The sequence below is a fragment of the Micromys minutus genome (genome assembly GCF_963924665.1).
Source record: "Micromys minutus genome assembly, chromosome: X".
Taxonomy (NCBI): domain Eukaryota; kingdom Metazoa; phylum Chordata; class Mammalia; order Rodentia; family Muridae; genus Micromys; species Micromys minutus.
The window spans coordinates 90396808-90411223 of NC_137970.1; the positions used below are offsets into that span (position 1 = coordinate 90396808).

General features: G+C 38.4%; 1 protein-coding gene across 2 annotated transcripts in view; it reads left to right on the forward strand.

Moving 5' to 3' along the window:
* Positions 1-14416, forward strand: part of DOCK11 (dedicator of cytokinesis 11) — a 170017-nt gene that overhangs the window by 113672 nt on the left and 41929 nt on the right. For both annotated transcript variants that reach the window (XM_080910695.1, XM_080910696.1), the window contains 4 exons: positions 179-295; positions 2693-2768; positions 3320-3429; positions 6615-6726. In XM_080910695.1, the coding sequence (XP_080766821.1) occupies positions 179-295; positions 2693-2768; positions 3320-3429; positions 6615-6726 (415 nt within the window). The remainder of the gene's footprint in view (positions 1-178; positions 296-2692; positions 2769-3319; positions 3430-6614; positions 6727-14416) is intronic.

Below are 14416 nucleotides of genomic sequence, written 5' to 3' on the forward strand. Positions count from 1 at the left end.
CCTTTATGTGGTTATATTTGAGAGCTGTCACTGGACTCTGTATTTTGAGTAAGTCCAAACAGCAACAAATAATTTTTGTAACTATTAGCTCACTTTTAGTCTTTAATCTGACATATAAGGGCGGCCCCATTCATTTGTAGCATATAGATATTATTAATAAAGTTTTGATATTTTTCAGAACCAGCAAGCCAAAATAGCACAGTTGTACCTCCCATTTGTCGGACTGCTCTTGGAAAATATACAGCGACTGGCAGGCCGAGATACTTTGTATTCCTGTGCAGCCATGCCTAATTCTGTAAGTGTGTTAATGCATTTCTGTCTCAAGTTGTATCTTGTTTTATCTGATGTATGTGGAATTGAGGTCATCTCAATTCACAATCCTATGAACTTAATTTTTAGTCCATTTTACATAGCCACTGTTTTTCTTAGAGCAGTGTGTCTCAGACTATACTGTGGAGAATGTGTTCAAACAGAAATCTTAACTCACTAGGCACAAGTGCCAAAGCACAGAGTTTATGTGTCTAACAAGCTTAACTGCCTCTCTCTAATCCAAAGACCACATTTTGGATATGAAGGTCCAAAAGAATGTTTTCCTACTGTTTTATTCTTTAAAATTTGCTGCTCTTAATACATTTCAGTGTATTTATTAATCTTGAGAGCAAAATGAAAGACTCTTTACTTCCAGTGTCAGACACTGGGGATTAAGATTTCTTTGTTTTTCCCTACCCTCGATAGTCTCTGTTAAGTATTTCTTGATAAGTCCCTTTTAGTTTATCACAGTTGGGTGAGTTTTCTCTCTATTCTTAGTGCCTTAAGACTTAGAAGGCCCTTAAAAGGTAATGATGTTTCTGTTTGTCAAACAATCTTGTAATATTAAAATATCCACCCCACCCCCCACTTCAACCTTAGACCTAAAAGGGTTTCTGTCAACTGCTCCTAGTTTTAGCCTCTAGAGACCTATAAAATATTTGTTTTCACCTCCATAATTTTGCCCTTCCACATTGTCTTAGAGTTTTACTGATGTGAACAGACACCAAGACCAAGGCAACTCTTATAAGAACAACATGTAATTGGGGCTGGCTGACAGGTTCAGAGGTTTAGCCCATAATCATCAAGGCAGGAACATGGCAGCATCCAGGCAGGCATGGTTCAGGGGGAGCTGAGAGTTCTACATCTTCATCTGGAGGCTGCTATGAGGAGACTAGCTTCCAGGCAGCTAGGACAAGGACTTTAAAGCCCACACTCACAGTGACACACCTACTCCAACAAGGCCACACCTCCTAATATTGCCACTCCTGGGGCCAAGCATATACAAACCATGATGTACATATACCCTCTAAATTTGTTTCCAGGTCATAAAATCACCATTTTGACATTTGTCATCCCAAACCATTTATTTTCATGGTCAGTGCTTCTGGATACTCTCCAATTTTCCTGTGTCCTACTAAAACAATGGTGTCAGGCTGAGTGCCTCCACTTGAAAGGCTGGAGCAAGAATATGCAAACTTAGTCAAGCCTGGGCTACAAAAGATGCTACCTTAAAATTTTTTGGTGCCCAAACTGTATGTTTTGTACTTGTTGGTCCAGTAGAACTATTAGCTCTTATTCCTCTTCATAGTTTGAATGTACTTTTATCATCTATATACTTTACAGAATCATATCATATTGTTGGGCAGCAAGTTGAATTGTACTTTACAATCTAATCTAGAATTTTTTCCCTGCAAATGGCCCTTGATAATTTTGAAAGCTACTCCTAAATTACCAAGAAAGAACTTTTGAAAGGTCAGTTGAGGGAAGAACTTTATTTTTATTTTTAAATTATGCACATATACATGTGCCAGAGTATGTTTTCATGTGTGAGTGCAGGTGCCTGTGGAGACCAGAAGAGTGACAGATGACCTGGAGCTGGAGTTATGGGGAGTCCACATGGGTGTTGGGAACTGAACTCTGACCAAGAGCAACTAGGCATTCATAATTGCTGAACCATCTTTCCAGCCCTATTAGTTTACTGAGACAGGGTGTCACTATGACTACAGTCCAGGCTGGCTTGGAACTTGGAACAATTCTCCTAACTAAATGTCTTGAGTGCTAGGGTTACTGGCATACACCACCATCACCAGTCACTTTTAAGCTAGCCTAGTAGTAGCTTTCTTGCTTGTGGCACTTGATTGTGTTATTGAATGGAATGGGAATATCATCTCACTGGGTATCACATTGGTCTTCACACATAATAGTTCATGCTGATGTTCATTCCACATACATTTAACATTTATAAATGTTCTTTTGCAGCTCACATTCACTTAGGAACTTTTTGTTACATTGTTACATTTCAACAACACCGTCCCTGGTTCCAAGGAAGAGAACTGAAGTGAACAATATTTAGAGTCCATGTGTGTGTACACACACACACACACACACAGAGAGAGAGAGAGAGAGAGAGAGAGAGAGAGAGAGAGAGAGAGAGAGAGAGAGAGAGAGAGAGAGAGAGAGAGAGAGAGGAGAGAGGGAGAGAGAGAGGTTATGTTACTATAGCATGGTAACATCCAATTTTTTGAGACGTGCCACTTAACTACTAATAGTGCTTGATGTACCTTTCATAGTAAGCTGTTTAAAATCAGGGTACAATCTAATTCATATTTTTGTGCTAGTTTTAAAATTGGTTAAATGACTCAGGCATTATATTCTGTTGCAGGCATCCAGGGATGAGTTTCCATGTGGCTTTGTTTCACCTACAAGCAGAGGGAGCCTGGCCACTGACAAAGACACAGGTAATCACTTTAAAGCTTATGCATTACACAAATGTTTAGCAATGAATCTCTACTCTTTTAAAAATATTCTGTGATAAATATATACAAATGTTGATCTTTCCTAATATTTAGTTAAAATATGACTCACATGCAGCCACATTTTCTAATTTGTTTAAGTATGATCAAGATGGCTAGGTACAGTAGAAAAACTAGAAGATAAGGAAAAACAAAAGACACTGGGTTCCTTTCCTCTTTTCTTTCACTGATATTGGGTAGGCCACTATCCTAGGCTTTGATTCCTTATCTATAATATAAATAAGCTGTTTTGTGAGATATGTGACTTCATTACATGACTTCCCAGGAATTGAAATATATAACAAATTGTTTTGAAAGGGGAAAATCACAACATTTACTTGTTTTTAGTAGCATTTTGACATTCGAATTTATCTTTTTTAGAAGACCAGGATCTAATCCCTGTAACATATATTTACTTAAAATAATATAGTACTTAGTTTGAAAAATATGTTGATGGTTCTTCCTGATGTTAACAAGGATTTGGACTTTTTTTCCAGCCTATGGGTCTTTTCAAAATGGTCATGGAATTAAAAGGGAAGATTCAAGAGGTTCCCTTATTCCTGAAGGAGCAACAGGATTTCCAGATTCTGGGAGCACTGGTGAAAACGTAAGAACCTAAACATATAGAATAACTGGTGACATATTAGGCTACCAAAATTAAAATAAATAAACATGCAGCTATCTTCTCTTGCATAGTCTTTTCTGAATCTGTAAAATACATCCTGTAATTCCTGAATATTTTAGTAGTACTTTCCTATCCTTACAGCTGCTACTTGGACATCTTTTTCTCCCTTAAGCATAGTTAGTGTGAAATTTTTAGTGGAAGTTTGAGATGGGGTTTTCCAAACAAAGTTCAAACATGCCTCAGACTCATGATGTCTCCCAGACAATCCTTGAACTAACAGTCTCCTGCTTCCACCTCCAGTTTACTGCCCAGGCCGATCTCAAACCTGGTCTCAAGCAGTCTTCCTGTCTCATCCTCCTGAGTAATCACAATGACAGGAAAATACCATGATGTCCAGTTTACCTGATTGTCTTAAAACTGTTTATAGTAAATAAGGCAGCTATCCTCAAGCAGCCTAACTCTTGCCTTCTTTTGCTGTAGCTCACTATAACCTAGAGGGCGAGGTTCCAGTTTAAATTTTCTAATCTTCCTTGCACGTTAATGAAAATATATCAGAACAGGGCTGATTCAGCCTTTCTTTTAAAAAAAAATAACATTAATTTGAAACTTTAGGTCGTCTAGTTAATAGTCTCAGAGTTCCAGCGTTACTTAGGGTCTTAGAGTATTCTAACTCTAACATCAAATTGTTTCAAGCCTAACATTAAAATGTAAAATGCGTCTGCTTTAAAGCCAAAATACCACAGCCTAGACAGTAAAGTTGTCACACTAGGTAAAATCATAGAATCACATATTACTTAGATGGATCCGTAAATATTTTTTAAATAATAAACTCTCACTCATTTTAAAATGAAACTGGAATTTTGATTTAAGCCAGCGGTACCTGAATTCATGTTTATAAGAATTTCCCCCACTATTTTGTGGCATATATGATGTGTACCAGTCACCTAGAGGGCTTAAAAGTAAATGGCTACACCTCACCCTCAGAGGGTCAGTAGGTCTGAAACAGGGCCTGCTAATCAGTATTTCTAAGTCCTCAGGTGATGCTGATTCTGCTGGAGAGAAGCACCCCCTTAAGTACCACTGGAATATACATCTTTGAGCCTTTGGGTAAATAATAATTTATTCACAAAGGTTCCTTTTTCACACTATTTTGAATTATTATGACACCATCATAGATAAAGTCAGACAAAGTAAATAACTTACTAGTAATTACATGTCTAACAAGCAATCAGAACAAAGGCTTGTTTCAATCTAATTCAAAGTCCTTAGTAAATTCTTAGTTTTATGTACTGTTAGCTCAGTTCTGTGAATTGTTTTAGTAACAAAGGTAAACTTTGTATTATTGTTTCTCTATTTATATAAATCCTCAAATGAGATATTGACATGATTTGGTATTTAAACAGACTTCATTAAATAATAGGAATATCATTACTTTGATCAAATTTGGAAATATTACCTGGTCCTCCTTATATTAATTATTGTATCAGTACATATTTTTTTACTTACTCACTTTACATCTTACCTACCTACTGACTGCCTCCCGGTCGCCCCCTCCCTTTTTCCTCTGAGCCGATGGGGGGGGGGGCTACCCCACACACACTGTTGTTTCAAGTCTCTGTGAGGCTAGGCACTTCCTTTCCCACCGAAGCAAGACAATGCACCCCAGCTAGAACATATCCCAGATACAGGCAACAGCTTTGGGGATAGCCCCTGCTCCAGTTTTTCAAGACCCACATGAAGATCAAGCTGCTACATAGGAGAGGGGAGGCCTGGGTCCAGCCCATGTATGTTGTTTGTTTATTGGTTCAGACTCTGATAGCCCCAAGCATCCAAGTTAGTTGACTCTGTTTGCTTCCTATGGAGTTCCTATCTCCTTTGGGGTCAGCAATCCTTCCTCCTATTCTTCTATAAGAGTCCCCAAGCTCCATTCACTGTTTGGCTGTGGGTTCTGTATCTGAGTCAGCTGCCAGGTGAAGCCTCTCAGAGGGCAGCCATGCTCCTGTCCAAACATAACTAAGGATTACTGATAGTGTAAAGGACTGGTGCTTGCCCATGGCATGGGTCTCAGGTTAGGCAAATTATTGGTTGGCCATTCCCTCAGTCTCTGCTCCCTCCCCAGTGCCTGTATCTCTTATAGACAGGATTAAGTTTTGGGTTGAGTTTTGTGGGTGAGTTGATGTTTCTATCATTCTGCTGGGGTTCCTATCTGGCTACAGTAGGTGGCCTCTTCAGGTTCCACATCCCCAGTGTAGTGAGTCACAGCTTAGGTCACCCCCATTGATTCTTGGGTGACTCCCTTATCCCAGATCTCTGGTTTTGTTTGTTTTTTTTTAATGGAGATGCCCTCCACCTCCTCACCTCAATCAGTTGCAGATTTCCATTCATTTTTGTGGCCATGTAGCCATCTCTCCTGTCCTTCCCCATACCTGATTCTGAATCCCCATTCCCCTCTGCATTCTTCCTCCCTCCCTCCCTCCCTCCCAGGTCAGTCCCTCCATCTGCCTTTCCCCATCCCCCTCCCTCCCATGTCCCCCCTCCCTCCATCTGTCTCTTATGACAATTTTATTCCCCCTTTGAAGTGAAATTCAAGCTTCTTTGCTTGGGCCTTTCTTGCTATTAAGCTTCTTTGGGTCTGTGGAGTGTAACCTGGTACCTGTATTTTATGTCAGCCCATTTTTAAATAGATTATTTGATGATTGGGGGTTGATATTAGTACATTCTAAGAAGTGATTCAAATTTTAAAGTGTAACTTTTAGGCAGCGATGGGGAATTAAAGCCAAAACCTGCATATAATAGGCAACTACTTCTCAACCTTTATCTCCAGCCCTAAAATGTTTGTTGTTTTCACATACCTTAAATCCCTCCTTCACAAAATAGCTATTCTTCCTAAAATTTTTGAGTATTTTCAATTTTTGTTATTACAACAAAAAGCATATGGAAGTAGAACATAAATACATCATTAAGTATCTTTTGAAGACCCTGATGTAATTTCCAGTGATATCATTAGACTCTGTAGCAATGAAGCCTCAGCCCACTTATCTGTAAGATACACTATAAATTTTATTGTTTTCCTCAATACTACTTACTAGTGGTTAAAAAATGATTGAGTTTAAGGCTGTGTAAAATTGCCATATTATTCCCTAAGTCTCCTCTCTTTTATCTTACAGACCCGACAGAGTTCTTCAAGGACCAGTGTATCCCAGTATAATCGTCTGGATCAGTATGAAATCAGAAACCTCTTGATGTGCTACTTATACATAGTAAAGATGATTTCTGAAGGTGAGAGACTAGCATATTCAGCAGGAACTGTAGTAGACACCCCCCCCATGGGTTCAGGCCTGTAAATTGAGAACATACATATTAGAAATAGATCTTTAAAGATTTAAGTCATAAAATATCCCTTAAGATGAACATTAAAATAAGTTTCTATGGATTTAAATGTTTGATAGAATTTAAGAGCACTAACTTATAAAAATTATGCAACAATTTTAAGGGTTTTAAGAAAAGGCATAAAACATGTTAAGTAGTTAATGTAATAAGATGGAAATAATCACAATACAAAATTAACATTTTAGCATTTATTTGAACCAGGCTTTGAAAAACATAAAACGGAAGCAAAAGGCCAGGGCTTTCTGAAGGTAGGGAATGCCACCATTGTCTCTTTTAGTACCAATGGTGTTGTCTGGAGTCTGTCAATATCTCTATAGCATCACTGGTGTTATCTTGAGTTAGTTGTCTCTGCAGCACCACTGGCATTGTCTGAAATCAGTCATTGTCTCTGCAGCATCCCTGATGTTGTCTGGAGTCAGGCTGTCGATCTATTTCTCTTCTTGGAAAAGAATGGCATTATCTGCTGGCATTACTAGTTTTTCTTTATATGACATGACTATCTATAAACAAGGGATTAAATTCATGTCCTTTGGAGTTAAAATAAAATTACCTTTTCCTCAAATTCCACATTTATTTACAAAATTCCCACCCTCTTCTTCCATTTCTCTATATTTGCTCAAAAAGAATGCAGGTCTAAAGAACATAAAATCTACCTAAGTAGGCATTATACAGTGTACACATATTATATTGTTCCACATGAATATAGACAATTAACAAAGTAGATGTAAACTAGGGGAGGACTCAATAGTAAAGCGCATGGCTAGCATATGTGAGACTCTGGGTTCATTTCCTAGCACACATATAAAACAGAGAAGAAAAATAGTTATCAGCATGCAAAACTCAGTAGGTAAATTAAAAATAAATTGAAAAAGTCATCTGAGATCTAATCACCATTATCATATAACTTTTTTCTATTTTTGGCTTTATTTTTTTAAATATAATCTAATTATATAACCCTAAATGGCCTGGAATTCACTGTATAGACCAGGCTATCCTCTTTTGCTCAAGTGCTGGGATTAAAGGCATGCACCACCATGCCTGCTTGTTTTTCTTTTTTTATGTACATGTGTACCACATGCATGCCTGGTGCCTGCAGAGGTCAGAAAGAGCATTATATTCTCTAGACCTGGAGTTAGAGATGGTTATGAGCCACCATGTGGGTGCTGGGAACTGAACGCAGGTCCTTTGCAAGAGCAACTTGTACTCTTAACTGCTGAGTCATCTCTCCAGCCCCAATTTATGTAAGTTTTGGAGACAGGGTCATACTTTATGTATAGGTGGCTCAATCTCTTGATCCTCTTGAGTGCTAGCATTACAAGGGTACATAGCACATTTGGCTGTTTCATTTTTTTCCCATCACACTTGGCTGTTTCATTCCCCCCACACATACCCTGGTGTCAGATGACAAACTTAAGGTTTCCTGTCAGATGACAAACTTAGGGTTTCGGCTTTGCACTTGCTTAGGCAAGTACTTCACTGTCAAGCTAATAACTAGGTCTTATTTTTAAACATTTTTTTTTGATACTAGAGACATGAACCCAGGGCCTAGCACATGAGCTATACACTCCCAGCCTATTTCATACATTTTTATTAACTATTACATACTTTATTTTTGCAACAAGGAAACATTATAACAGATTAGTTAGATAGGAATAGCAAATTCTAGAATACAACAATAGAACAGTCTTTTTTTTTTTTTTATAGTCAAGTATGGTCTTAAATTCACAATCTTCTTGCCTATCTTCCAAATGCTGGGATTAGAGGTAGCTGCTAACATGCCCAACTATTTCTCATTTAAATTTTTTTTCTGATGCTACACATCCATAACATCCTTAAATTTTTTAGCAAATACTATTTGTTTTTTCAATAGTACAAAATAACATAAATAATACTGATTATTATATAATAGCCAGTTAGGTACAGAAATATTAAAGCCTTAGCCACATATAAATAAGAAAGTATGAAATAAATTAATACAACTCAAAAATGTTTTTTTTTTTCCTTTTGAGATTAAATCTTTTTGGCCTAGCTTATTCAAGAACATACAGGCTAACCTTGAATTCAAAATTATTCTTCCTTGGCCTCCCAAAGACTGGAATTCTACCATCTCATATTGAAAAATATTACAAATAAATCTGCAATCTATTTGTCTCATGAATATACAACTTAGTAGTAAAACTGCGAAATTATATTAAAATCAAAGACTGAAGCTCTGTGGTGGGGCCTCCATGTTTTGGAAAAGAAGTAAATTGAGTTTTAAAATCAGAGGTTCATTTCAGGAAATAACAGATTACCTAGTAACAATCACAACACAATGTTTTTTGCCTTCCCACAAAGATAAAAAGTGAGAGAAAATGGAAACTGATTGTGATATTGGTGGCGTTTCTGTGCTGTTTATGGTATTTTATTGGAACCATGAATATTCTAAAATATTTCATAACAATTTTAATAGTTTTGCGATGTTGAAAAACATTGTATTGTTGGTTCATAAATGAAAAAAATATAGTATGTGAATACTCTTGTTAAATTCATTCTTTTTTATATGAATTTAACAAGAATGTTCCTATACTATTAATTCATCTATTCCAAGAGCCAACAATAAAAGATATTCAAGAAATACATGGGGAAAATGGAAAAAACTTTTTCTTTGAGCACAAAGAAAGTAAGACAGAGAAAAGAAGGGGAGAAAAGATACAAGTCTGACTACTCTCCTTCTCTCCTTCCAATCCAGTGTATACACATACACACATGTACAGTCACCACATACTTTGTTAGCCAGATAAGTCTGGATACATGCTGTAGATAAAGCTATGACTTTTATTTCTTATGAATTTAACAGTTTCGCTTAAAAATATAGGTTCTGCTAGTCTGCCAAATATTTTTCCCTTATTAACTAGGTAGTGCTTCTGTTCTTTGTAGTTTCAGAGAAGACATTTTTAGTAACTCATATGTTGTCTGCATCAAATCTCTTTAACTTTTGAATGTTTAACGTCACACTGCATTCCATAAAGCCAAACTCATTTTATTCTTAAAAACAGTTTACTTCTAGATTCTTTTTAATGTGTTAGTTCTAGTGACCTTGTCTAATAAGTAATATTTTCCTTACTCTACGTACATTTGAATGTTGAACCCTTATGAGTTTATATCCTTCAGGTGCTCATAATTTTTTTATTTTGTTATAAAATTGGTAACTTTATGTCAAATTTTGTTCTATGTATACACAATTGTTTTTGTTGCATAGGGATTTTGAAGTTTCCTTCTCTGTCTATATATTTTACTAAGAGAAGTTACTATTTTAGGGACCTAAAGGGCATAAATCAAAAAGTTTTAAGTCCTATTGCTTAATTATTGGTTGCATAGTCTGAATTTACAGGAACACTATCATACTGAACACACACATTTTTCTTAGAAGCAAACATGAAGAGAAGCTGCAACTTTTCCCTTTCTATTTGTTTTTACTTTTCAGTGAAGTCTCTGAAAAAAACTCTCTCAGAATCACTTTTAGACCTCTTTGCAAAGTGTCTTATACTTTCAGATTCACAAGTGCTTTTCAGAGTAGTTTCTACCCTGGAAAGCAAAGGAACATGACCAGATTTCATTGAAATGATATTAGTGTTACTACTACCAAACTGTCTTAATCTCCTTTTCTGAATATATTTTGAAGTGTAGTCCACAGGAAACACCTGTGTTCTCCTTTGTCCGATTTTCTTATCCAAAGCTACCAGAGTAGAACTAGGATTACAAGGCATACTTTCCTCTGAAGTTTCAGATACTATTATAGGGTCTCCAGAGGAAATGCTGGAAAAGCTCCAAGCAAAGGTATTTTTTCCACATTTTTGTGTGGAGGTCATGTTATTTCCTTCAGAAGGTCCTGAGAAATTTGATTCATCTTTCTTTGAGGTGTCCAATGTAGTTTTTACAGAACAAGCCGTACATGACAGTAATATATTGGCTTCATTGGTACCATGATCCTCAGCACAGGAAGAGTCTACAAAAGAGGTCTCTGAGACCACCTGGATTTCCTGACTACTTTGTTGAGTTGGTGGAGGTGGTTCTACCTTCAATGGACATAGAGATTTTTTTGGTTCATCATGTGGTTTTCTAACATATCTAGGAGAAAACTGCATCTGTACTGCTTGGGAAGGCTCTTTTACTGTATAAACATGTTTAATTTTCATTTGAGTACCTTTAACGAAATCCTCATAATCACTATCTGAAAAAGTCAACTGAGCACATGGAGGTGAAGGTAGGGTTGCTTTCAGCCTCTCCAAAAGAATTTTGTTTTCTTCTTTTAATTTGTTATTTTCTATAGTAAGCTCAGCAATCTGCGCTAGATTTTTTTGTTGCATGATACTAAATTCTTGCTGTAGCACATCCTTGTACGTTTCATTCACTAAACAGCGCTCACATACTTTTGAATAGGAGGCTTCGGGTGGCTGTGTTAGTGGCTTATTACTCTTTGCTACCGGGCCACCACACCGCCTTCCCTCTGTCAGCCGTGCCTTTCTCAGATTGCTTAATTTCACCTGTAAGCGGTGAAGCTCTTTATCATGGACCATTTTCAGTGACAACCATGCCTTTTTAAAGTCATCAGACGGCAAATCACTTACACTAAGCTTTAAGTTACCCATCTGTGTGGGTTTTCCACTGCCTTCCCTGTCTTCACTATCACTACTGCTGGCCTGCATCTTGTTTGACTTATTGAGAACCGAGAGGGGCAGGTTCAAGCTTGGAAGGACTACTGACAAAATGGCCAGAGAGCTTCCGCTGAATACTTGTCACTGGCTAGTGACTACGAGGACCACCAGCTGCTTTTTAACTACAGAGCTGTGGTTAGCTACTTGGTGCGCCACTGACCAAAAAAAAAAAAAGTCAAAAAACCTCCACTGAGGCTTGTCGCTGTCTAGCGACTGGTAGGACCACTGGCCGCTTTTTAACTATGGAGCTGTGGCCCAGTGACTTGACATGCCACTGACAAAAAGAAAAAAATGGCAGAGGGACCTCTAAGGGGAAGGTCAGCTGACCGAAACACTGGCCCCGAGTCCGGCAGCCAGGCCAGTAGGCAAGGGCGCGGCTACCCGGGCCTCACAGGCCTCACTGGAAGGTCCACTGATCAGAACACCCGCCCTGATCCCTGTCAGCCAGGCAGGTAGGCAAGGGCGCGGCTGCCCGGGCCTCACGGGCCTCACGGGCCTCACGGGCCTCACAAGCCTCACAAGCCTCACGGCCTCACGGGCCTCACAAGCCTCACCGGCCTCACGGGCCTCACGGGCCTCACGGGCCTCACGGGCCTCACAAGCCTCACCGGCCTCACGGGCCTCACGGGCCTCACAAGCCTCACCGGCCTCACGGGCCTCACGGGCCTCACGGCCTCACCGGCCTCACGGGCCTCACCGGCCTCACCGGCCTCACCCGCCCCCTTCCCCTTTACAGACCTGCAAAGATGCTGCCTTAAGACTCAGTCCAGCAGAGCAGGTGCTGAGGATGAACAGAAAAGCCCTGTTTTTTTTTTTTTTTCTAGAAAGAGGCCAAAAGGTTTTTTTGCTGAAACAAAAAACAAAAATGCCGAAGCCTGAGGGCAACAGAAACGCACGACCGCCGTCTAAAATGGCGCCGCTGCCCTCTGAGGCCAGGTGGGAACGCCCAGAGACAGCCGAGGGAGCACGCATGCGCACTCCTGCCAGCCCCCCCCTTGCTGGAATGTCCGAGAATGTTGACAGAGCACGCATGCGCACTCCCTGCCTACCCCTGCCCCTGCCCCCAAGCCGTCCTCTGAGATACCAAGAGATTAGGCAAGATAGGGGAGAAAAGAAATTCCTGTTGGCTTAATCTTTTAGAACAAATGATGTTTTAGAACAAGTCGTACCAAAAACATTTTGGTTATGAATGATTAATAATTTAGAATCATTGAAAACTGTTGATAATCATGTTTTGACAATTAAAAAAAAAAGTGCGGACAATAACCCATGCTATAATCCTAGCTACACAAGGGGGCTGAAGTGAGAAGATCAAGTTAGAGGCCAACCTCTACAACCTCCTGAGACTCTAGACCCCAGCTTAAAATAAAATTTAGAAAATGCTGTATAATTTCAACAATCGGAAGGGAAAGAAATGGAAAGTTTAAGGCCAATCTGGGCTACATTTTCAACCCAGACCTTGTCTTCAACCCCGGACCATGGAGATAGCTGGCAGTGATAAAAGCATTTGCCAAGTAACCCGAGTTCAGTCCCTGAGGCCCATATGTGGAAATGGAGCACTCAACTTGCAAGTTGTCCTCCAACTTCTTCTGGTATATCAGTTTAAACATACTCCCAACATGCCAATAAATGTAATAATAAATATAATCATGAAAATTATTTTTTTAAGAACTGGTAATATAGTTGTGTGATAAGAGCACTTTCCTAGTACATATAGAGCTTTAGGTTTGAGCCCAGTATGAGAAAAAAAAATGTATTAAAAAATGGGAGAAGCAACATCAAAACCCCTTCATCCTACCTCACTCAATGGTGAGGTTGGCATTGTCTCCTCAATCATTGTCTACCTAAGGCTGTTGCTGAGGTGAAAAGAGAGTAATTTTTCTACTTTTTATGACAAAAGATTTTGTCATTTACAATAGGATAGCCAATACTGTTAGGTATATAAGTATAAAAAAGAAAGCTATATTCTGACAAAATTTTAATAATTTTTCTTTATTTTTATTTTTATTTTTTTATTTTTAGCCAGATCTGGATAAAGAGATATATTCCCTTTATCTCAGCACTTGGAAAGTTGAGGCAAGAGGATCAGGAATTCGAGGTCAACCTGGACTATGAGATCCCTGTCTAAAACAAATAAAATACCCCCCTTATAGGTAGATAGGTAGGTAGGTAGATAATAAAAGATATATTGGAAAAAATCAAAGAAATATGTTAAAGAAACTTACATGGATAGGTTTAAGACATTCTTCTGTCTGAAATATTAGGACACATACATACACCATCAATCTTATTATAGAAGAAGAAAATGGAAGATGAGAATCCCTTTCTCTAAATTCTTACATGTTTTGGTTAGCAAAAAGCCCTTCAAGTAGCAGATAAAAACACCTGACTCTCTGGAAAACTGCCCATAAAGCTACCACTGTTTGTGAAATTTTAGAGTTGGCTAAACCTTGGGAGTAAAAGATAAATAAAATTTCCTTATTTTTTGTCCTCAGATATGATAGAAAGATTAGAACTTACCATCAAAAAGAACATTTATAAAGTAAATAAAACTATCAAGATGTGAAATAAAGATTGCAATGATTCATTTGAAATCAATACGAAATATATGTATATGTATTCTTTTGAGTACAGTGTGATGAAACACATTTGTAATGGTAGTATTCAGGAAGTAAGGCAGGAAGCAAAAAGTTTGGACAGCTGTTTAAGACCAGCCTGGGCCTCTGTAAAATCCTGCCTAAAGAAAGAAGACTCCATTGGTGGTGCAAGCCTATAATCTCATAACTCTGAGGTGGAGGCAGGAGGATTAGGAATCATACTCAGCAACACAGTGGATATGATGTCAGCCTGAAATATATATCATCCTGTCTTTAACAAGGTAG